At 30.5% G+C, this 23,800-nt stretch overlaps 2 protein-coding genes and 2 long non-coding RNA genes across 4 annotated transcripts; 2 read left to right on the forward strand and 2 right to left on the reverse strand.

Annotated features, from left to right (window-relative positions):
- Positions 1-2,038: 2,038 nt before the first annotated feature.
- Positions 2,039-2,911, forward strand: LOC112737130 (uncharacterized protein At4g19900). Its single transcript, XM_025786905.2, has one exon. It carries the CDS (start codon positions 2,039-2,041, stop codon positions 2,909-2,911), a length of 873 nt encoding a protein of 290 aa, XP_025642690.1.
- A 1,448-nt stretch (positions 2,912-4,359) lies between these two features.
- LOC140177842 (uncharacterized) lies at positions 4,360-6,230 on the reverse strand. Its single transcript, XR_011869336.1, has 2 exons — positions 5,833-6,230; positions 4,360-5,060 (listed from the first exon to the last, which is right to left on the reverse strand). It is a non-coding gene; the product is annotated as an uncharacterized lncRNA (long non-coding RNA).
- LOC112737133 (uncharacterized) lies at positions 4,831-9,353 on the forward strand. Its single transcript, XR_003168880.3, has 2 exons — positions 4,831-5,040; positions 8,355-9,353. It is a non-coding gene; the product is annotated as an uncharacterized lncRNA (long non-coding RNA).
- A 1,181-nt stretch (positions 9,354-10,534) lies between these two features.
- On the reverse strand, positions 10,535-17,272 carry LOC140177433 (uncharacterized). Its single transcript, XM_072210536.1, has 5 exons — positions 15,794-17,272; positions 15,529-15,688; positions 14,415-14,664; positions 12,664-14,315; positions 10,535-10,620 (listed from the first exon to the last, which is right to left on the reverse strand). The coding sequence occupies exons 1-5, from the start codon at positions 17,270-17,272 to the stop codon at positions 10,535-10,537; spliced, it is 3,627 nt and encodes a 1,208-aa protein (XP_072066637.1).
- Positions 17,273-23,800: the final 6,528 nt, after the last annotated feature.

Raw genomic sequence — 23,800 nt, forward strand, 5'->3', positions numbered from 1 at the left:
TTGTAAATTTGAATGCCATTTCTTGTTTTTTATGGTGCATACAGTTCTTTTTATTATAGGGATATGTAATCAATAAAGAAAAAATAGTGACATTGATATAAGTTTTACCCCCCAAATATTTTATAAAGAAATTGTTACCATTGTAACAAATGTAGAAAAGAAGTTGAGTTAGTGTTCACTCCTCTTGTAAGTCATTTCACAATGCTCCGATTCTTAATTCAAGTATTCTTACAAGCACTTTTTTTTCTTTTTTTTTTTCCATTATATATATCTCTTTCTTTTTTTTTAAACGTCATCAATCTTTATTCTTTTACTTTTATTTATTTATATCTTGATTTTATATTATAATTATAAATAATATTTCTTAAGTTTAAAATTAGAAAGACAAGCTAATAATTTTAAATTATAATAATTTTATTAAACAAAATCCAATTATGAAATAATAAATAATATTAACAAATGATTTCATACTGTTTTAGTAATTTTAATATTTTATAATATATTATTTTTCAACTAAATTATAAAATAGATAAATTAATTCCACGTGATTTATTCCATGAGTAGCGTTTATTAAAATAAGTCTAATCTTTTGATTTTCTATGTCATTGTCAAAATATGTTGTAGAATAGAATAAGTGATATCATAAAATTAAATAAAAAAAAGCTTTTGTTAAATTTTAAGTTTATCATTTTATATTTTTTTTATTGATTTTTAATATTTTTTAAAAAAATTTAATTTATAAATTAAAAACAAAAATATCTACTTACTGTAATTTTAGATGTTATTATGTTAATTATAATTTCTATTTTTTTATAATTGATTCAATTCTATAATTATGAAGTTATAATGATTGTAAGATCAAAAAAATTAATACTTTTAATTTGAACATAAATACTTTTACATAATATTAGAGATATAATTGATGTTATTTTTTTTATGAATTTAAGTTTTGAAAAAAGTAGTTTCATGACACATAATTTATATCTTAATTATATGTTTGACTCCCATAAAACTTTTTTTCAAGATCGCTTGTTCAAAGTAAAAATTCCAATTGCATCCAAATTTTGGTAGTGTTAGATCACATTAACTGATTTAACTGTATAATAATATGCTTCAATTGCAAGAATATTCATAGTGCACAAAAATAAAAAAGAGAGTATGTAACGTATCTTTTAGTTTTAAGTAATTTTTCTAGTTAACAAAATTATTTCTTGGCCTAATGTATCTCCTTCAATTAAATAATGAAAAAGAAATCATAATACACAATTACAGTTTACAAGAATTTTTGAAAAATAATCCCTCAGACACGTGTATAAGAACTTTACTATAGACATATAAAATTTGGATTAGTTGGAAAGCAAATCCTTCATGGAGATTGTGTTACTGGTTTGTGGTTGTTGGGAAGAGGTTGCGATTAGATTTTCAACTCTAATTACATCTAATTTGAAATAGGCACTCTAATTAGGCTCTATCAAAAGCAAAAAAACTTGCACTTTCATTGTAAAAACAACTTTGCCATTACAACACCTGTCTAAGACAATGACTAATATCTGGTCGAACTAAGTTCTATTTAAAAGTTTGTTATTGATTAATGAGTTGTTGTATATACAAGATGGTTCACTTTTTTTTTTGTTCACAAACTAATATATCACAAATTTAAACTCCATTTAAAAGTCTGCTGCTGGTCATAGTTGCATGCACAAGTTAGGATTCGAATTTCCGATGCTTATTTAAGCGGAGGAGTGAGATAACTACTCGATCAACCCACATTGGTTAAACAAGGCGATTCCCAGGTGATTTGTTCAAGTTGGGCCTAGAGCCCAAACCATTGACTTGGGTTTTCCTAAATGGACCCACCGTAGAAATACTCCAAGCAAGACCTTCTTTTACCATGACTTACTAAATGAGCCCACCATAGCAATACTCTATGACCCAAATTTAAAAAAAAAATATCAACTGCTGTATACAACTTTACCCCAAAAATACAAACTACTGCATACAAAACAGAAATATTTGTCCCCAATCACCGAAAAAAAAAATGTTTCGAAATCTCCGATTCCGGCTCCGATCACAGCGGCGCCCTCGCTATGGGTTGCTGCTATGTGCCGTCGTTTCAACCCTCTTCCTCTTCTCTTTCCACCACACATCCCAAACCAACAACCCCCACCACCACCGCCACCATCATCACCGTCACCACCATCATCGTCGTTTTCTTCGAAGAATCCATCCCTTCCACCATTTGGTCAACTACGACACCCTCCTCTCCGATTCCGTCATCGACGCCGCATCTTCCAGCGAGGACGCCATCGACGCCCTTGACATCGTCGACGAACAATCCCCTCTCGGTGGCACATCCGACGATGACGACACTGCTGACGTTGGCGAAGAACCCTCCCTCATCCAACTTAATGTTTCCGGCTACTTCTTCTACCATGTCGGTGGCGCCATTAGAAAGGCCTTCACCAAGAGTTCCCCGGGGGATTGGGAAGATGGGTCTCGCCAAGTTGGAATCTTTTTGGGGTCTCCGGTAATGGGTAATGAAGATCGGAGCAAGGCCACGTTTGGCTCTGATGATATTCCGGTTGATGAACGTGTTCGGAGGAAGGTTGTTGAGGTAAAGGGTGTGGAAGACGCTCTTCTTTTGAAACTGGGAAGAAAGGATTCGCCTTTGAGGGAAGGTTGGGGTGATTGGTTTGATAAAAAGGGTGACTTTTTGAGGAAGGATAAGATGCTTAGGTCAAATTTAGAAGGGTTGAATCCCCTTCATAATCCTTTTCTTCAGGACCCTGATGGTGTTGGTGTAACTGGTTTGACCAAAGGTGATAAGATTTTGCATAAGGCATTGATGAATGAACTTAAGCAGCAACCCTTTCGTGGAGAAAAGTTGTCAGGAAGCTCACAACATGATTGAATGTTCATCTTTATGATGAATGTGTTGTTGTTGAATTAGGTGCTCTATGTCAATGCAGGATTGTGTTTTGAGGTACATATTATGCAGGAGATTGTTTTTTTTAATATGCTTTCTCTTCACAAGCTGCTGCAATAGCATATAGTGGTGGATAGGTTTGTAAATTGTTGTATTTAATTACTTTCAAGTTCCTTGGATACAAAATAGTGTCATATGTTACTAATTACTAACAATTAGGACTAGTATAAGGCATGTAAAATTGTAGTGTGTTCTTCTTTATTGAATTGAATTTAATTTTGTTAATATGCATTCTGGTTTGTGTTTATCCTACTAATTGTTTTTGGAAGGAATTTACTGATTATTAAAGGAATTGATGGGCTTCTTCAGTGTCACACACCCAAAAAAGGGGGAAAAAAACTAATTAATTGCTGAGATGAATTCTTGCAAAGCTTATCTGCTTAATAGCATTTTGCCTTAACATAATGCTTTTTGATGGACTAAAGACAAGATTCATCAGAAATTTAGTCAGTTTTTTTGTTAGAGGCTGAAAATTATATTCAAGAAGTTGATTAATGGATTGCAAGATACAAATCAATTATCAATGTCACATCAAAAACTTAAAAATATTTTTTTTATTGTATATTATATATATTCATAAAAAGTAATATTTTCTATTTTAACAATTCTAATATTATATTTTATTAATTATTAGAATATATTTTATATGTACAAGATTATATAATAAAGATTTTGAAAATAAATAAAAATTATACAAATTTTAAAGAACAAAATGTTTTCCATCTTCAAACTTGAAGAGAATATACAATAAAGATGGTACAAATTTTAAAGAAGAAAAGGTTTTTCCTCTTCAAACCTATTATTTGGGATAACACTCCTAGAGACACTCTCCTTCTGACTTTTTTTTTTTTTTTAATTAAATAGATTGGACAACCTCCAAATCATAACACACTCACACAGCCACACTACACACAATAATATACTAATATGTAATGCAGGCCTAAAAACTTCCAACGAAAAAAACTCAAACTACTCCACAATAATCTACTTTTTAATAAAGCTGGACCCAAACACTTTACTGGTTATCTCTAACATTTGCATAGTCAAATTGCCAAGAATAAAATATAGATGCATACACTGCTATTGCAAATAGCCCAGCAATTACAATGCACACTATTGGTAACGCTGATTCTTTTGACCATTTCTTGTCAAATCTAAAGGTGACAGCAGCAAACAGCATAAAAAATATCGGTAAAAATTCCACTAAGAATGTAAATAGTGGCTTTGGTTTTGGTTCTTTAACATCACTAATTGCACATCCTTCAGGTGAATATTTTTGTTTCAACATTGGATCTATGGCATATTTTAGCATAATAAATTCAATTATTGAACCAATAAACTGTGCAATAACATAAATTAGTGCACGTGTCAAGGTTATAACACCCTTTAGTGCTGCGATATATGTGACAACGGAACTCATGTAACCGTCAGAAAATGAAATTATGACTACTAAAAAAAATATGATATAATAAATATTACAACGGGTACTAACAATATTGAATCCTTTCCGTTGGAGTCCAAACATGAAATGATTGAAACTGTTGATAATAACGCAAGTTGCAACCAATTCAGTCATTGCCGCCTTCTATGTTTGAAACAAGAAGAAGAAAATGAAATAAAACATCGTCCTTTGCATGAAGATACTTCATATTCATATATAATTTCGATATTTAATATAAAGTGATTAGTCATGTGAAGATATTTTTGTGTAAAAATAATTAAATAGTTTAACATGTTTGAACGAAAACTTGATTACCCAGTGAACCGGTTGGTTTATTTTTAATCCGGACCGAGTTATGCTTAAAACTTTTTCTATTTAAAAAACTGGAAACCGGCGTCGTTTTGAAGGAGGCATCCCTAATGCCCTAACCCTGGAGCCCTCAACGTGTCTCTTTCTCTTCACTCTCTCACGGCTGGTGTTGTCGCACTCAGGCGCCGTCGTCTCCGGTCTCACTCACTCACTCACTGTCTCGCACTCAAGCTAGTCAGTCGCCGGCGGCAGCTGGTGGTCGTTGTCGTCTTCTTGCTTCGGCCGTCAGTTGGTCCCTGGGCAGGTGAGTTCCAACAAATTGCCCTGTTTTTCGTTGTTATAAATCATCACTACACCTTGAATTTGTTGCTGAAAATAATCACCGAGCTAATTTTTCTTTTCTTTTGAAAATCATCACTGATCATTAATGGTGGTTGAATTTGTTGCTGATTTTGAACCTTGAATTTGTTGTCGTCTTACTTAAATAATCTTAGTTATCATTTTTATATGAAGATTCACCTCAGGATAATTCAACTCGAGAATTTCTCTAAGTTCGTGGAATTTAATAACGATAATGAGAATGAAAGAAAGAAATGGCTGTGTGTGAACTAAAGATGAAAACATGTGGATGTTAATGTGTAATTTGGAAGAAAGAAAATCAATCAATCAAGAAAGAATTTGAAAAGAGAATTTAAGAGAGGCAGACTTAAATTTCATCTCTCATAATCCATCATTTTTCTAAGTACTATTTAAATTATTTCTACTTATAACTGCCGTATGAGATTATCTCTATGGAAAAGAATTCATGGGCACCCACGAAAACAAAAACAAGAAACTTGTACCACGTTACTTGAGAAACAGCCATGTGATCTTAATTTAAGAGATGTGAAGGAGTTGCAGTATTGTAATGAAGGATCTTACTCTTTTAAAAGGGTTTAAATGCTGAAAGATACACACATGCTTCTCTCAAGTGACGAAATGCATTCACTAGAGACCTTTAAAGTAGGTTGACACTCAGCTGTATGGTTGAGAGTTCATAACACATTCAATGAAAGATAATGCCATTTGCTTTGCAAGGAAACTGCTATACATGTACCTTAATAATGTCTTTTCTTTCTCTGCGTAATGCAGTCAGAAACAGGGTCCCTTGAACCATGTGAACCATGTGCTGTTCTTAAGTAGTTCATTGTCGGTGAGCCTAGCTTAGAAGATATACAATACCCCAACATATAATAAGCTTAGCTTATATGAATCTCAATCATATCATACACTTACTCACCTTCATAGCTTCTTATTAGTGTCACTGGAACTCTGAGATTATTGCAGTTCATATCATAAATTTACTCACCACATGCTTCACGTTCTTTGTCTACTCTACCACAATTATTCCCTCCAAATCCCACTCTACCTATATTAGTATGAAAACGTCCTTTGATTAGATATAAGTAGCAATATAGGTAGCCTTCATTACAATGATTGTCTCCTTCTTTTTCCACTTGAACTGGTGAACTGGAATACTTTTTATAATAGAAAAATAAATAAATAAATAAATACATCATGTGTAATGCATTCTTTTCTGAAAAAATTAGTTAAAATCTTTATTCCAGGCCTAATGCATACGTTTCTTTTTCTTAAAGCTTACAACATGAAACAATTTGGTGGACCTCATAAAAAGCTTAAAGCTTGGCATGTTACATTTTGCCTTTGGAACCTTAATTTGAGCATCTTATGGGTTGTGGTTTCTTTTTCTTTTCATATTCTTTATATATATAGTCACCAAAAAATATTCTTTATATATATCACATTCATATGGTTCTTAGATCAAGTAGAGTGACCCTATATATATCTCCCACTATATAATTTTGTTTCCAATTTTACCACCATAATTATTCTATATATAAAACTAGGACATCATATATGTGGTAAAAAATTGACAGTTGAAGCACAATAATTTGATCAATTGTACAATAATGGGAGCAGCGAATTGATAACAATAGTGAGAATAATAATAATGCATGCAACTATTGAATTGTGTCTCTACATTTGATCAGTCACGAACATGTACATTTGATGTTTTATACCCACCAAAAATAGACAACATAACAGAATATGATGGCATGTGAAATAGCCCAAGGTCGTATTCAATATTTAGGTCTTCAATAATGCAAAGAGAATCAATATTCACCAGTAAATAATATATGGAGAGAGAGCGCATTAATTATTTTTCAGTTGACACTAATTAAATCACAAGATTCAATTTCAAAAATTATATTGAGTATGTCAATTGACCATTATAATATTATGGTAGTATTTAATTATCATTATACTAAAAGTTGCGAGACAAATTCACTTAAATACTAACATGGATCGCATTATTTTAAAGTAGAGATCTTAGTGAATCATTTTTAAATCAAATTAACTTGTCCATCAGTTTTAAAACCAAAAAGAAAAATTACATCTAACTATTATCACGTGCTTTAATTTGAGCTTATGTTTAATAAATGTCGTAGCAGGAGTCTTTAGATACTTAACAAATTAATTTAAGACTATAAATAGCATAAACAAATTTAGATTCTTTGGAAAGTGATCACCACTTCTATAGAATGATTTGCTAGAAATTAGCAAAGGTAAAATGTCATCGCAAGCAAATTCAACGTTTTCAAAAGCCACTCGGTCTTAATCATATGGCAAGCAATGTTTTTGATAAAAAAATTTACGTTGCCAAAATAGTGTTTACACTTTACATTATTTAAAAAGAAAATAGCTAAAGTGTATAAACATAAAACTTAAGAGATAAAAAATAGTTAAAATTATGAAATCAAATTCAAGATAAATAACGTATTTGTATTTTAAGTTAATCAAAAATTTATTTATCTATCAATAAAAAAGTTAAAAATTTATTTATCTTTTTTATTTGTTTTTATATAACCCAAATAACTATAAGATTATTCACGGTATTTATGTAGTTTATAAAGTTAATTTAAAGATAATTTTTTAGGGAAAAAAGTTGGTTTACTTAGAAGATCAGCCAAAAAGATTGATTTTAATTCAAATAAAGTAAATTAATTCAATTTTATTTCCTACACTTCACAATAATTTTAAATATTATTTCAGTTAAATATGCATGAGACATTTTTGTTGTTACCCCTAGCAAATACTAAATTTATAATTAACATAATAACATACATCTAAAATTACAATAAATAGATATTTTTGTTTTTAATTTCTAAATTAAATTTTTTTAATTTTAAAATTGATAAAGAAAATATAAAATAATAAACTTAAAATATAACAAAAAAAAATATTTAATTTTATGATATCACTTATTCTATTGTGCAACACATTTTGACAATCACATAGAAAATTAAAAGATTTATGTGAAACTGCAGTAAGAAGTCTGAAATTTATGTGAAAGATTCTCTCTCCATTACATGCAATGCAACTACATAACATACCCTTTCTCCCTCCCTCTTCTATTAAAAACCTTCTCCTCAACTTCACACACACTACTTGAATTGAATTGAAGCTCTTTTAAACACACAATGGAGCCCCTTTTCTCCACCAAACACAACAACAATCCTTCTAAAAAGTATACCTTCGTTCTCTAAATTATTGCAGTTCAAGGTCCATGCCGGGCACTCCTCGCTGACCTGGAGACCAACAGAAAACGCGGACGTCCAACGCTGGCTTCTCGTTCTTCATGGTGTGTGTGAAGTTGAGGGGAAGGTGTGTAATAGAAGAGGGAGGGAGAAAGGGTATGTTATGTAGTTGCATTGCATGTAATGGAGAGAGAATCTTTCACATAAATTTCAGACTTCTTACTGCAGTTTCACATAAATCTTTTAGTTTTCTATGTGATTGTCAAAAGATAATTTAATAGTATAAATTTAAATCATGCTGTAAGCCATTATGATAGATCAGAATCCAAATTTAAACTATTATATTACCTTAATGCATGATAATGACTTAAAATGTATATCTCCAAAAACCAAGTTTCTAGTCAAATAGAATGTTAAATTCTTCTACAAACAAAATTATTCAAAGCTTTAAATTTGTGCAATATATGCAGAGAGATTTAGAAACTGCCATAAGAAATCTGAAATTTATGTGAAAGATTCTCTCTCCATTACATGCATGCAACTACATAACATACCCTTTCTTTATGTGAAAGAATCCCTCAACTGGACACACACTAGTTGAATTGAAGCTCTTTCAAACACACAATGGAGTACCTTTCCAGTTTCCTCCACCGAATACAACTACAATCTTTCTATCTAATTCTCTCCACTTAGAGAACCAGTCTCCACTACCACCAAAGCCACGTCCTCTATCGCCGCCGGTGTTCAGTTCGGATGGGTTTACAGCTCATCTTGCTGACACGCTACGTCCAGCTGCTTATAGTATCCCACACACTTGGACCGCTCCAATAAGTGGGATGCTCGTCCAGCATATCGTAGAGTACCATAGTGACCGCTGCACGTAGGGCTGCCTTTCAAAAGCTTTTTTTTATTTAATTTTATCATAGTCATTCTATTGTTTGTAAGAAGAGAACTAAGAATCGGAGCATTGTGAAATGATCCCAAACTCAAATAGAAGCAAATCATATTTCTGTGTTCTTATGTTCCTTTCAACTAATTCATGCGTATATATATAGGCAAAAGATGAAACTCTTTTGGATTGAAAACTAAAATAACTGTACAAATAATGAAATTTGATTTTAAATTTTGAATTTAATTTATTGGTTGTGTTATTTGGCTCCCACACTATTATTTTGTTTCACATGATTTTAGTTTTTCTTTCCAATCCATAAACATCATTATTAAATGTGGTTAAACATCACTATGTTGTTAACGTGTTTCTTTTACCACGTAAGAAAAAGTAAATAAAGACTAAAGAGAGGAACATGCAACATCATCTTCATGCTATGCGATCTAATAAAGCATGAAATTGGCTGTATTTTCCAACAAATCAAATGGAGACAAACATTGAAATGAAGGCTACCTATATTGACACCTATATCTAATCAAAGGCCCTTTTTATGATAGAAATACATTACTAAATGTATATTATTGATTTATGGGAAGACTGAGTTGTAAATATTAAGCACTTCGATAGATGAAATTTGAAGTTGTTGTAACACGCTATATATGCCATGTTTCAACTTTAAAGTTGGTCCAATCTATTTTGATTGGGTATAATTTAAGAATATACAAAGTTGAGCTTTGCCAGCAACAATCTCGATTCAATAATTGAATTGCATCAAGATTGATTAAAAAAATACGCATTACCTCAAGTCCTCAACCTATAGGAAATTAAAAGTAGTTTACGAATGCTTATAAATTCATAAATAAGATGCGTAGACAATGTACATAAAACGTGTATGGTCCAATGCCACAACAAAAATTACCAAATATGATACCAATCTGTTTTGGATGCTAATGACAATACTGGCAACTGCTACAACAAAAGCAAATCTAGGTGGTCCAAATCTCAATTCAATAATGGTGCTTGAGCTGTCAATTTTTTTTTCTGTAATGTAGTCAGAAGCAGGGTCCCTTGATGTTCTTAATTTCATTATCGGTGAGCCTATTTTAGAAGATATACAATACCCAACATAATGAACATATAATAAACTTAGCTTATATGAATCTCAATTATATCATAAACTTACTCACCTTTTAAATAATTTTTTTTTTAATTTCAGCAAAAAATCCCGAGTTCACCCGTTCACGTGGAAAAAAGAAGGAGACAGACATTGAAATGAAGAGTACCTATATTGCTACTATACCTAGCTAGATCTAATCAAAGAACGTTGAAGCATGTGGTGATGGGCCTAAGGGTAATGCAGAAGAACCACCTTCATTTATCATTTCACGCTTTCTGACTGCAAATCAGAAAACAAAACATACAATTTTATCAATTGTTATCCAATTCCTTCTTCAACATTTTTTAGCTAATAAATAGAAGGAAAAAAAATACAAAAATTGACACTAATCATATTACTTAATCAAATTAAAATTAGTAGACACTAATTAAATCACAAAATTCAATAAAAATAAACATTCAAAACCTAAAAATGATAACTAAAATTATTTTAAAAAAAATCAAAATCTAACGAATCGAAATATCTAAAATTTTTTGAAAAAAAACATTCAAACACTAAAAAAATTATCTAACACTACTAGAATATAAATACACATTGAAAATAAATTAAACCATATATATATATATATATATATAAATACATTGGTGACTGATTTTAAAAACTAATTTTAGTTCATAAATAGCATTTCTAATGAATAATATACATTTAGTAATGTATTTCTATCATGATAAATACATACTATGTATTTTACTTAAGTACATTCAACTTACAGGTTACTGTTGAGTGTTGAGGTAAGAAAAATTGATCCAAAAGACACGAGTTGAGATTCCAATTATCACTACTTTTTATTTTTGTTGTAGAAATAATATTTTTTGAAATACATAATAATTAAAAAAAATTCTAAGCACAACATACATGTTGGATAAAAAAACACTCTTCTCTGCATCTTATTTGACTGCTGCTTTGTTCTCTATTTTTTCTTTTACGAAGATGATACATAAAACTAAAAATATCCACCAACTACTATAGATGAAATATGTATTATGATAGTAATGTTTATCCACCAACTCTGCATCATAGAACAATATAATATTATTGTAATGTTTATATTTATCTTTTTTATACTATAGATGAAATATGTATTATGATTTAAAGATCTAAATACTCTCTAAAATACACATGTCCGTAAATAAAATTTTTAGTTAATTTATGGTCTAATTACTCTGTTGGTCCTTATAATTTCGTAAAATTTTTAATTAGGTCCCTACACTTTTTTTCTTTTTAATTGGGTTCTTGCACCAATTTTTTTTTTCAATTAAGTTCCTCTTAGTAGTAATTGACTTAATTTTATAGGGATCTAACTAAAAAAAAGAATTGGTACAGGGACCTAAATAAAAAGAAAAAAAAATGTAGGGACCCAATTAAAAAAAATTTGGTGCAAGGATTCAATTAAAAAAAAATATAAAGACCTAATTGAAAATTTTACGAAACTATATGGACCAAAAGAGTAATTAAACCTTAATTTATTTATTAATAAAACCCATAATTTTTATCATTTTATGATAAAATATGGTCAGTATCTCCCTTTTTCTTTTAGCTGGAAAGTAAACATTGTCCTCGGGCAGGTAAATTCCAACAAATGATCCTGTTTTTTGTTGCTGTAAATTATCTTTTCACCTTGAATTTGTTACTAATTATCGGTGATAATTAAATTTGTTGTTGTCTTACTAAAATAATAATTTAGCTAAATTTTTTATTATTGTATTGGAGCTAAAGATTTTATTGCTAAAAATTATCATAGTGAATTTAAAAAAAGGAGACTTAAATTTTACTTTTCATAATCTTTCGTAATTCTTTTAACTACTATTTAAATTATTTCTACTTATAACTAATTACTCTATTCATTATGTTAGGACCAAATTATACATGTTACATACATAAATTTTAATAATAAATGATAATAATTTATAAGGGTTTAAATGCCTTTATTCTCAAGATGAAAAGGCTGTAAAATGATACCAAGCTTAAAATTCAAGTGAATTACAAAAATGATAATTATAAGAAAAGAAGAAGGTTGGTGATGTACTCTCAGGTCATTGAAATTCAAAGTAATGGAAGAAGAATTGATAAGAAGTGAAAAGAGAGAATGATTGATTAAAAGAACCACACAGGAGTACTGAGTACCAATTACAATATATATAGCAAAAGGAAAAATAAATTACTAACTAATAGTGCTATAATTATGTCTAACAAATTAACCAACTTGACAGCTATACAAAAAACAAACTCTATTATGTTACATCCCCCGCAAGCTGGTATTACGTGGTTTGTGCAAATCAAGTAATCCCAGCTTGGAAAGCAAATGAGAGAATGGTCCTGGAGGAAGGGATTTAGTGAATAGATCAGCCGGTTGTTCACTGGAGACAACGTGCCTAAGATTAGAAACCCCTTCTTTGAACTTGTTTCGAGCCACATGACAATCAACCTCAACATGCTTGGTTCTTTCATGAAAGACAGGATTTGAAGCAATATAGATAGCAGATTTATTATCACAGAAGATATCAACCGGAAGAGGAGGAAGAATGTTGAATTCTTTTAGTAGTTTGAGTAACCAAACGAGTTCACAAGTGCCATTAGCAAGGGCGCGATATTCTGCTTCTGAGGACGACCTTGAAACTGTAGCCTGCTTCTTACTCTTCCAAGAAATAAGAGTTTGGTCAAGGAAGAAACAATAACCACTGATGGATTTTCGGGTGTCTTTACAAGCCCCCCAATCAGAATCAGTGTAACCAGATAGTGTGAAAGAATTGTTGACAGAGAAAAATAAGCCAGTTGCTGGTGATTGTTTTAGATACCGGATGATCCTATAGGCAGCCTTCAAGTGGGCATCAGTTGGTGAATCCATGAACTGAGATAGGCATCCAACAGAGTAGCTGAGATCTGGTCTTGTGTTAGTAAGGTACAGAAGTCTGCCCACCAATCTACGATAGATGGTTGCATCAGGAAGAGGGGAGCCTGAAGCCTTAGACAGAGAAGTAGTGTACTCCATAGGAGTAGATGCTGGTTTTGCACCAAGCAAACCGCAGTCTGTGATCAAATCCAATGCATACTTTCTTTGATACAGTGCAATACCAGCATTGCTTCGTGCTACCTCCATCCCAATAAAGAACTTAAGAAGGCCAAGGTCTTTAATTTTGAATTTATCATCCAAAAACATTTTGACAGCTTGAATTTCACTCAAATCATCTCCAGCTAACACAAGATCATCAACATAAACAAGAATAGCTGTGAAACTTGTACCTGTGGATTTGGTAAAAAGCGAGTGATCATTTTCAGATGGAGTAAACCCCAGATCAGCAAGTGCAGCAGACAACTTGATGTTCCATTGGCGACTAGCTTGTTTCAAACCGTACAAAGATTTTGTCAACTTGCAGACTAAGTTTGGATCGGAACACTGCAACCCCTTTGGAAGTTTCATATAAACGTCCTCATGTAGGTCTCCATGGAGAAAAGCTGTATTCACATCAAGTTGATGAAGATGCCAATTCTTTGCTGCTGCAACGGTAAGAAGAACACACACAGTGCTCATTTTCACAACGGGACTAAAGGTGTCAATGTAATCAACTCCAGGAATTTGAGTGAAACCTTGGGCAACAAGACGTGCCTTATGCCTCTCGATAGTGCCATCTGGGTTGAATTTTGTGCGAAAAATCCACTTACAACCAACTGCATTCTTTCCAGGAGGAAGAGAAGTGATGATCCAGGTTTTGTTTTGCTCAAGAGCAGTGAGTTCTGCCTCAATAGCCTTCCTCCAACAATCATGCATAACAGCCTCAGAATAGTGTTTGGGGTCCGGGTTATTTATGAGAGCAAAAGTGAAGGCCTGGTGCTTGGGAGTGAACAATGAATATGACAAATGGTGAGAAAGGGGATACTTACATGTTGAAGGTAATTGGGCCGCATTGATTGGATCTCTATGTGATGAAATATGGAAACAATGAAAATCTTTAAGATAAGAGGGTGTTTTTCTTTCTCGTTCAGACCTTCTCAAAACTGGTGCAGCAGATTATGACTCAATATGAATGGATGAATGTTCCAATGGTGCCAATGCAGATGCTGATTCTAAGGTGGCGGGTGATGCAGAATCTGTTATATCATGAAGAGATGCCATGGGTGATGTAGAAGTGGCAGATGAATCAGGTGTAGTGTGTATGGTGTGAGGTGCAATTATGCCATGAGTATGCTCATATGAAGAAGTATGTGCAGAGTTATTATAAAAGAATGCAAAAGGGTCAAAATTGGATGATTCAATTGAAGGCTGATCTATAGAAAAATCAGTGCTTGGTATTTGTTTGAATGGAAAATAGTGTTCATAAAATTCAGTGTTTCTTGATATAAAAATTTCTTTGGATTTTAAATCAAATAAAATGGACCCTTTTGTTCCTGATTGATAACCAAGAAAAACACATTTTCTAGCTCTAGGATCTAATTTTCTTCTATTAGTACTCAAAGTGGTAGCAAAAACAAGACAACCAAACACCTTGAGATGAGTCAAATCTGGTTTATTCTTGAAAAGTGCCTCATAAGGCGTTTGATGATTCAAGAAGGTGCTTGGTAGTCTATTTATTAAATGTACTGAATGTTGCATAGCATAGTGCCAAAAACATTTTGGCATATTAGAATGAAACAAAAGTGCTCTTGCAATATTCAGTATATGTTGATGCTTCCTCTCAACAATTCCATTTTGTTGAGGAGTTTCAACACAAGATGTTTGATGTAATATTCCTTTTGAGTTATAGAAGGAGTTCATTTTAAATTCCATCCCATTATCTGTTCTAATTTGTTTCACAACTTTATGAAATTGAGTTTGCACCATTTGAACAAAATTTTCTATTAACACTCTAGTTTCGGATTTTAGTTTCATGCAATAAATCCAAGTAAACCTCGTTTTATCTTCTACAATTGTAAGAAAATATTTATGGCCAGCAGTAGATAAAAGTGAGAGTGGTCCCCAAATATCTATATGTAACAAATCAAAAATATTTTCTGATTGTGTATTACTAATGGGAAAAGACAATTTCTTTTGTCTAGCCAAGTGGCAAGAATCACAAACATGAGATGATGAAATGCATTCAATAAATGGAAATGTATTTTTCATGATTGACATTCTTTTAGATGGTAAATGACCTAGTCTAGCATGCCATAGAGTTCCTAAATCTTGCTGCACTGTGACATTTACAGAATGTGTGTTAACTTCTGGTGTAGTTAGTTTCCAAGGTTGAGCATCCATCACATAAAGATCACCAATGACTTTAGCTTGCCCAATCATCTTCAATGATGGGAGTACCTGTATCTCACAAAAAGAATCAGTAAATTTTAATTCACAATGTAATGACTTTGTGAGTTTAGACACTGAAATCAAATTATATTTAAAGTGAGGTATGAATAAAACATTGGTAAGAATCAAATGTTTAGAGAGTTGCACAGTGCCACAAATATTTGTTGTAGTGGTAGAACCATCAGGTAGATTTACTAAAACTGGTCTCATATAATGAAAAGTTTTGAAAGACTCTTGAATATAGGATGCATGATCAGTAGTTCCACTGTCAAGTATCCAAGAAGTTTTAGTAAAATTTGATGATACACTCAAGCAATGCCTACCTTTTGGTTGAGTAAGGGTGGCCGAAGAAGTAATGTGGTTTACACTATTTGAAGTTGGCATGCGTGGTTGTTGAAGGAGTACTAGTAAGGTTTCCTTCTGATCTGGAGTCAACACAAGTACTGTATCATCGCTCCTTTTATCCTGGTTAAAATCAGCAATCTCAGCACCAGAATTCTCAACTATCTCGTCAGTGCTAAGTTGATTGGCCACTCGCTGCTTTTGGTGAGTAGGAAAGCCATTTTTCTTATAGCATGTCTCTGCTAAATGACCAATTCGATTACAGTAGCTACAAAACTTTGAAGTGTAGCCTCGACTATAAAATTTTTGATTTCCTCCTCTGCCGGAATTTCGTCCACGGCCTCTGCCTCTTCCAGAAAATGAACCGCCTCCAGTTGAGTTTTGCACCTCTAAAGAGTTAGTCACTATGTTGCTATTTGACAGGTCACAATTCAATTCTTGCTCTTGTTGGGTTAACATAGATAGTACTGTGTTGATTTCAGGTAACGGCTTTATTAACATGATTTGTGATTTAACATTTGAATATTGCTCATTCAATCCTTTTAAGAATTTGACAACATATTCCTCAGAAGCATAGTCTCGAACAATTTGTAATCCACATAAACATCCATTAACACAAGCAACACAACTAGGAATAGCACGTAAATTTTCTAATTCTTCCCAAATAGCTTTCAACATAGCAAAGTAAGAGGTAACAGTAAGATCACCTTGTTTGAGTGCATAAAATTCTTCTTTTAACGTACCAACTTGAAAGACATCTCCCTGTGAGTAACGACGTTTTAAATCATTCCACAAGTTTGGAGCTGAGCTAATCCGCATCACGCTCTTAGCGATTTCAGGGCTGAGAGAGAGGTTGATCCAGGAGAGGAGAAAATTGTTACACCTATCCCATGCTTCAAAATTAGGATCACCTTCACCTGGTTTTAGAATGGATCCATCGAGGAATTTCACCTTGTTCTTCGATCTGAGTGCTCTCCACATATCGTGCGACCACTGATAATAATTTTGAGGTGTCAACTTAAGTGGAATTAGGGCCAAACCAGGACTTTCTCCTGGATGAAGAAAATAATGGCTAATCGGATCAGAAATTGCAGAAGAGGAACTAAATCTGCCAAGATGTGCCTGGAATTGAGAGAATTGACGCATGAAAGCGGTGAAATTCTCAAAATCTGCAGCGGAATTTGATGAAGGGCTTGCATTCGGATTAGCTAAATTATCTGCCATAGTTGGATCTTCTCGCTCTGATACCATGTAAAATGATACCAAGCTTAAAATTCAAGTGAATTACAAAAATGATAATTATAAGAAAAGAAGAAGGTTGGTGATGTACTCTCAGGCATTGAAATTCAAAGTAATGGAAGAAGAATTGATAAGAAGTGAAAAGAGAGAATGATTGATTAAAAGAACCACACAGGAGTACTGAGTACCAATTACAATATATATAGCAAAAGGGAAAATAAATTACTAACTAATAGTGCTATAATTATGTCTAACAAATTAACCAACTTGACAGCTATACAAAAAACAAACTCTATTATGTTACATCTGAACTTAAATTAAAAACATACAATAAAGGATATTAATATTTAGTTTGTGTTCTTCTGTGTTCCTTTCAACTAATTTATAATATATAGTAAGAAGAAAAGAAGAAGTTAGTTCGATATATACTAAAAGTGGTGAGAAAAAAATTTGCCTAAAATTCACCTAAATCTTATTCAATGCAGTAAAGAATCTTGTGATTTAATTAGTGTCCATTAATTTTAATTTGATTAAGTAATATGATTAGTGTCCATTTTTTTTTCCTTCTATCTATTAGCTTAAAAATGTTGAACAAGTGATAAAATGGTATGTTTTGTTTTCTGATTTACCGTCAGATAGAGAGCGTGAAATGAACATAATTATTAAGGTGGTTCTTCTGCATCACGCACCCTTAGACCTATCACCACATGCTTCCACTCTTTGTTTACACTACCCTACCATAATTATTTCCTCCAAATCCCACTCTACCTATATTGGTACAAAAACGTCCTTTGATTAGATATAGATAGCAATATAGGTACCCTTCATTTCAATGTTTGTGGGAAATATATATGGGGTCACTGTACTTAATCTAAGAGCCATGTGAATGTCAAAACATGTGGTGATGAGCCTCCTCGGTGTTAGTTAGATGAACACATTGATGCAGAAGAACTACCTTCATTTCACGCTTTCTGACTGCAAATAGATAGAAGAAAAAAATAATCGACACAAATTATATTACTTAGTCAAATTGAAATTCGTAGACACTAATTAAATCACAAAATTCAATAAAAATAAACATCTAAAACTTAAGAAAAAAGAGATAACTAAAATTATTTAAAAAAAATAAAAACTAACAAATTGGGATATTTAAAATTATTTGAAAAAGAACATTCAACACTACAAAAAGAAATATTTAACACAATTAAAAAATATATCCAAGACTTAAAAAAAAATCCAAAATATATAAGAGTAAGGAGAAAGTAGTTGTAGCAGTAGCAGTGACGAAAGAAAAAATGAACTTGTGTGTGAACTAAGGATGAAATACATGTGAATATAAAATGTGTAATTTAGAAGAAAAAATAAAAAAAGAATTTGAAAAGAGAATTTAAGAGAGAGACTTAAATTTCATTTCTTATAATCTATTATAATTCTTCTAACTATTATTTAAATTATTTCTAATTATAGTTAATTATTCTACTAATTATGGACCAAATTATACATGTTTTTATACATAAACTTTAATAATAAAACTCAAACTTGTAAAAATTTATTAGTAGAATCATAAATTTGATCGATTTTAAATTTAAACTTATAAACTCAAAAGTTTTTATAACTTTTGTATGAGATTATCTCTATGGAAAAATTTTATAGATATAATAAAAGATAGTTATTTGTATAATTTTTAAAATTATCTTTATTAATTTATGTTACAAAAATTAAAATTTTATATTTATATTATCAACTATTTTAATAAGTATAAATCAATTGTATTTTTTATTGAATAGGATTAAAACATAAATATTAAAACAAAATAACATTGAATAACTACTTTAGTTTCAATCAATTTAAAAGTAAACGTTACAAAGACCAAACACAAGTTATAATTTTATCTAACATTATTATAGTTATTTGTGTATTTTATAGTACTATTAAAGTAAATACAAAAATGTGTTGAATGATAAAGCATAAAGTTGATTGCAATCGTCTAAAATTAAGAATGAGCAATAGTATTTCTTTTTATGTAAAACAAACTATATAAAAGTAATTTCATCTCTTTGAACTATAGTATAAACTTTTCATTGATTTTAATTTTTGAAACAATCTAGCATATCCATCTTTCATCATAAATTATTTTTGAGGAAGACTAGGGGCAGCAATTTTAGTGTTTTGTAACCATCAATTGGCCATCAATAGTATTTTTAATGGTGTGAAATTATATCTAATGGTGAGAGATCACTCACTTTTGTTTCGATGGTTAAGTGCTGGCCAGAAAACACAAAAGTTGCTGCCCCTAGACTTTTCCTTTATTTTTAAAAGATGCAATTGTAGAAACAAATGAAAGCAACTTATTTTATGTGTCTCTTAAAAAAAATAAAAATACTTTAATCTACAATTTAAGATCCAACACATGTGATGTTTATAATAAAGAAAAATGTCTTATAAATTTTAGCCTTTTCATCTTGAGAGTAGAAGGCATTTGAATCCTTATAAAAGATTAGGGTACTAAATTAAAGGTCTTATCGATTATGGTAAAAAATATTTTCCAAAAATAAAGATGACATTTTTTATAATAGAAAAAAAAACATTATGAGTAATACATACTCTTAAAAAAATTAGCTAAAATCTTCATTTTCTTTTATTTATTTTTTTAAAGGAGGAAGCTGAAAGCTTTCAGAGAAATTTACAAACTATATATCAAAAGGTGTTTCTCTTGCACTTTCACAGAGATAACTTACTGTCTTTTGACATGCTTATGTTGCATAGAATGGAGTCCTTTTATATAGTAAGTGGATCATGATGCATGTGTTTAGTGCTTTCAAAACTTTTAGCTAAATCCAAACCAATAATATATCTATCTAAATAGGCACATGTATGTTAAGGGAAGTTTTGTGGTGCTGATTCTCTTTATCAACATGGTATGCTTACAAGTCGTGTAAGCATAAGCAGGCAACACGTGTATTGAAATATGTAAAAACGGTGTTGAGGGAATGGCACTGAGGATTGATGCGTCTTTTTTGTTCTTGTTTTTCGTAAAATGAAAGATGTATAATTAGTTGTTAATGGAATTACTTAAGAAAAATAATAAGTGGGCTGCATAAATTAATGGAACAATATGGTTTCAATAGAAGATAATATTGGACTCCAAAAATCAGCATACATATATATGTGGTCCTAATTGGAGGAACAAGGGAATGTAAAATTTTTTTGTGACAAAAAAAGGAAAAAGAGGTACCAAAAGTGAAATTAATTGAGTCGATCAAAACCGAAAAAAAAATTTAATTAAAACGATGGCTTAATGTTCCGTCATAGTATTACCACACTCCTCTAAATCGTATACGGTATACTATTTAAAATTGTATTTCCTATAATATAAACCTTGAACAACAAATACCATATAGCAAACTATAATATATACCTATACATCAAATATGCTGGTTCTCTATTATATGGTCATTAGTGCACGAATTATAGTAATAACATCTTTTAAAAGTGCCTATTTAAATATATCATTGGTTTGGATTTAGCTAAAAATTTTGGAAGCACTAAACACATAAAGTAAGTTATTTCTTTTGAAAGTGCAAGGGAAACACCTTTTTATAGTTTGTAAATTTTTCTGAAAGCTTTCAGTTTCCTCCTTTAAAAAAATAAATTAAAAAAAATGAAGATTTTAACTAATTTTTAAAAGAGTATGTATTACTCATAATGTATTTTTTTTCTATTACAAAAAAGGTAATCTTTATTTTTGAAAAATATTTTTTATCATAATCAATAAAACCTATAATTTAGTATCGTAATTTTTCACAAGGGTTCAAATGCTTTCTACTCTCAAAATGGAAAGACTAAAAATCTATAAGATATTTTTTCTTATTATAAGCATTACATGTGTTGGATCCTAATTTGTAGATTAAAGTATTTTTAATTTTTTTTAGAGACACATGAAATAAGTTGGTTATTCATTTGTTTTTACAATTGCATCTTCTAAAAATAATTTATGAAAGATGGGTATGCTAGATTGTTTTAAAAAATAAAAACCAATGAAAAGTTTATACTATAGTTCAAAGACATGAAGTTACTTTTATATAATTTGTTTTACTGAAAAAGAAATATTATTGGTAATTCTTAATTTTAGAATATCACATCAATCAACTTTATGCTTAACAATTCAATACTTTTTGTATTTACTTTAATAGTACTATAAAATACACAAATAATAACTATAATAATGTTAGATAAAATTATAACTTATGTTTGGTCTTTGCAAGATTTACTTTTAAATTGATTCAAGTTAAGGTAGTTATTCAATGTTGTTTTATTTTATTTTAATAATTATGTTTTTATCATATTCAATAAAAAATACAATTTATTTATACTTATTAAATTAGTTGATAATATAAATATAAAAGATTTTAATTTTGGAAACATAAATTAGTAAAGATAATTTTAAAGAATATACAAATGACTATTTTTTATTGTACAAAACTTCTTGTCTCTATTAATGTGCATAAAATTTTCCAATAGACGTAATTTAATACAGAAGTTATAAAAACTTTCGAGTTTACAAGTTTAGATTCTAAATCGATGAAATTTATAATTCTACAAATAAACTTTTACAAGTTTGAGTTTTATTATTGAAGTTTATGTATAAAACATGTATAATTTGGTCCATAATTAGTAGAGTAATTAACTATAATTAGAAATAATTTTCTGAGACAAATAATGCAATGGACAAATTTAAATTGAGGAGCTTTCAAGGACTAAATAAGATTCAAGATATTTCGGGAGAAGATTTGGCTTAGAAACTCCCAGTTCCAACTCCAACCGTAGTAAAGACATCCGCTACTATTAGATTCAGTGTCCACAAAATTTAATAGGTTCTTTACGTAAGGGACCCAATGATTATTTCAAAGAAAAAATCCAGTGACCATCTCCAATCCTCTAAATCGGGTTTTGATCTAATTTCTTCCAATTTTAACAAATTCTTTGCCAAGCATTTGACGGTAAAAAGACACTTATATTATATGATATATAATGTGACCCCTTCTCAATTCTCTCATTTTTATTTCTTTCTTTCTCATCAATTCAGTTACCCTAATAAAAATTCTCACCACCCTCACTACCCAATAGTACTGACACCATTCAATTCAATTACATCACAATAAGTCACAATTTTTTCCCTCTTTTTCTTTTCCATTTAAATTTTAATAATTTTACCTCATTTTTTCTTTCTTTTTTGGTACTTTTATTCCTTCCTCTTTGAATAAAATAAAAGAAAGAAAGAAACAAAGAATCACTCACGCTATAGCTATACCTAGCTAGCCTTGATCAATGTAGTACTAATAATAGGGTGAGAGACTTGTATTGGGTAGGGTTTTCTTTCCACGTTTTTTTATTATTATTTTTATTCAAACATTGATAAGCTGTTCCTTTTCATTATTCTGAGTATCACAAGTGGTCTTGTTGAAGATGGAGATATTGAAGGTGACAGTGGCTGAAGTAATTTCCATATTCTTCTTCACGTTTAGTTGGTGATACACTTGCCTTAGTCTTCTATCCCCCTTTTCAGTGCTTCTTGGTGAGCTACATTTTTATGTAATAAATCAATGAGATTATATAATTAATTAATTAATTTCAATCTTTGATAAGAAGAAAAAATATATATTGGCATGCATATTTAAAAAAAAAAATTTAATATCAGCAATTTTTAGTATTTTTAATTATTATTCCAACATTATAAAATTTTTTACTTATGAACAGTACAAGAAAGCCTTAATCTATTATAATTTCTTTCAACTCAGTATATAAGATATTATTATTATTATTATTATTATTATTATTATTATTATTATATAGTAAATAACTAATGCTGGTTTCTTTTTATATTATATATATTTTCTATGAACATACCAAAGGATATTCAATGCTAATTGTACTAGATTAGAGTAAAATGAGAGACAAATATTTAATATTATAAGATTTTGAGTATGTAGCATGTTACTATAAAATCCTACATTTCCGTACAATCTTTTTATCATTATATTTTGACTAAAAGATAATAATATAATGACATATTATTTATTTATTTATTGTGTACTCATCATTCTATTAAATAGATCATGTATGTTGTGCTTAGAATTTTTTTTAATTATTATGTGTTTCAAAAAATATTATTTCCACAACAAAAATAAAAAGTAGTGATAATTGAAATCCCAACTTGTGTCTTTTGGATCAGTTACCTCAACAATCAGCAGTAACCTGTAAGTTGAATGTACTTAAATAAAATACGTAGTATGTATCATAATAGAAATACGTAGTATGTCATTACTAATCGGATGACTGAGTTGCAAATATTAAGCACTTGGTGGATGAAATTTAAGAATATAAAAGGTTGAGCTTTCCCAGCAAATATCTCAATTCAATAATTGAACTTGCATCATGATTGATTAAAAAGAACGCATTACCTCAATTCCTCAACTTATAGAAAATTAAAAGTAGTTTTCGAATGCTTATAAATTCATAAATAAGATTCGTAGGCAATAT

Source organism: Arachis hypogaea, chromosome 13 (genome assembly GCF_003086295.3).
Source record: "Arachis hypogaea cultivar Tifrunner chromosome 13, arahy.Tifrunner.gnm2.J5K5, whole genome shotgun sequence".
Taxonomy (NCBI): Eukaryota; Viridiplantae; Streptophyta; class Magnoliopsida; order Fabales; family Fabaceae; genus Arachis; species Arachis hypogaea.

Excerpts from the sequence above, each read along its gene's own strand:
- LOC112737130 (XM_025786905.2), top strand. The coding sequence starts at position 2,039 with ATGTTTCGAAATCTCCGATTCCGGCTCCGATCACAGCGGCGCCCTCGC.
- LOC140177433 (XM_072210536.1), bottom strand. The coding sequence starts at position 17,272 with ATGGTATCAGAGCGAGAAGATCCAACTATGGCAGATAATTTAGCTAAT. Across the intron at positions 14,665-15,528 it reads TCTATGGCATGCTAGACTAG|ATCAGCCTTCAATTGAATCA; the intron begins GTCATTTACCAT and ends ATTTTTCTATAG. Across the intron at positions 14,316-14,414 it reads CATTCATCCATTCATATTGA|AGATCCAATCAATGCGGCCC; the intron begins GTCATAATCTGC and ends TTCATCACATAG.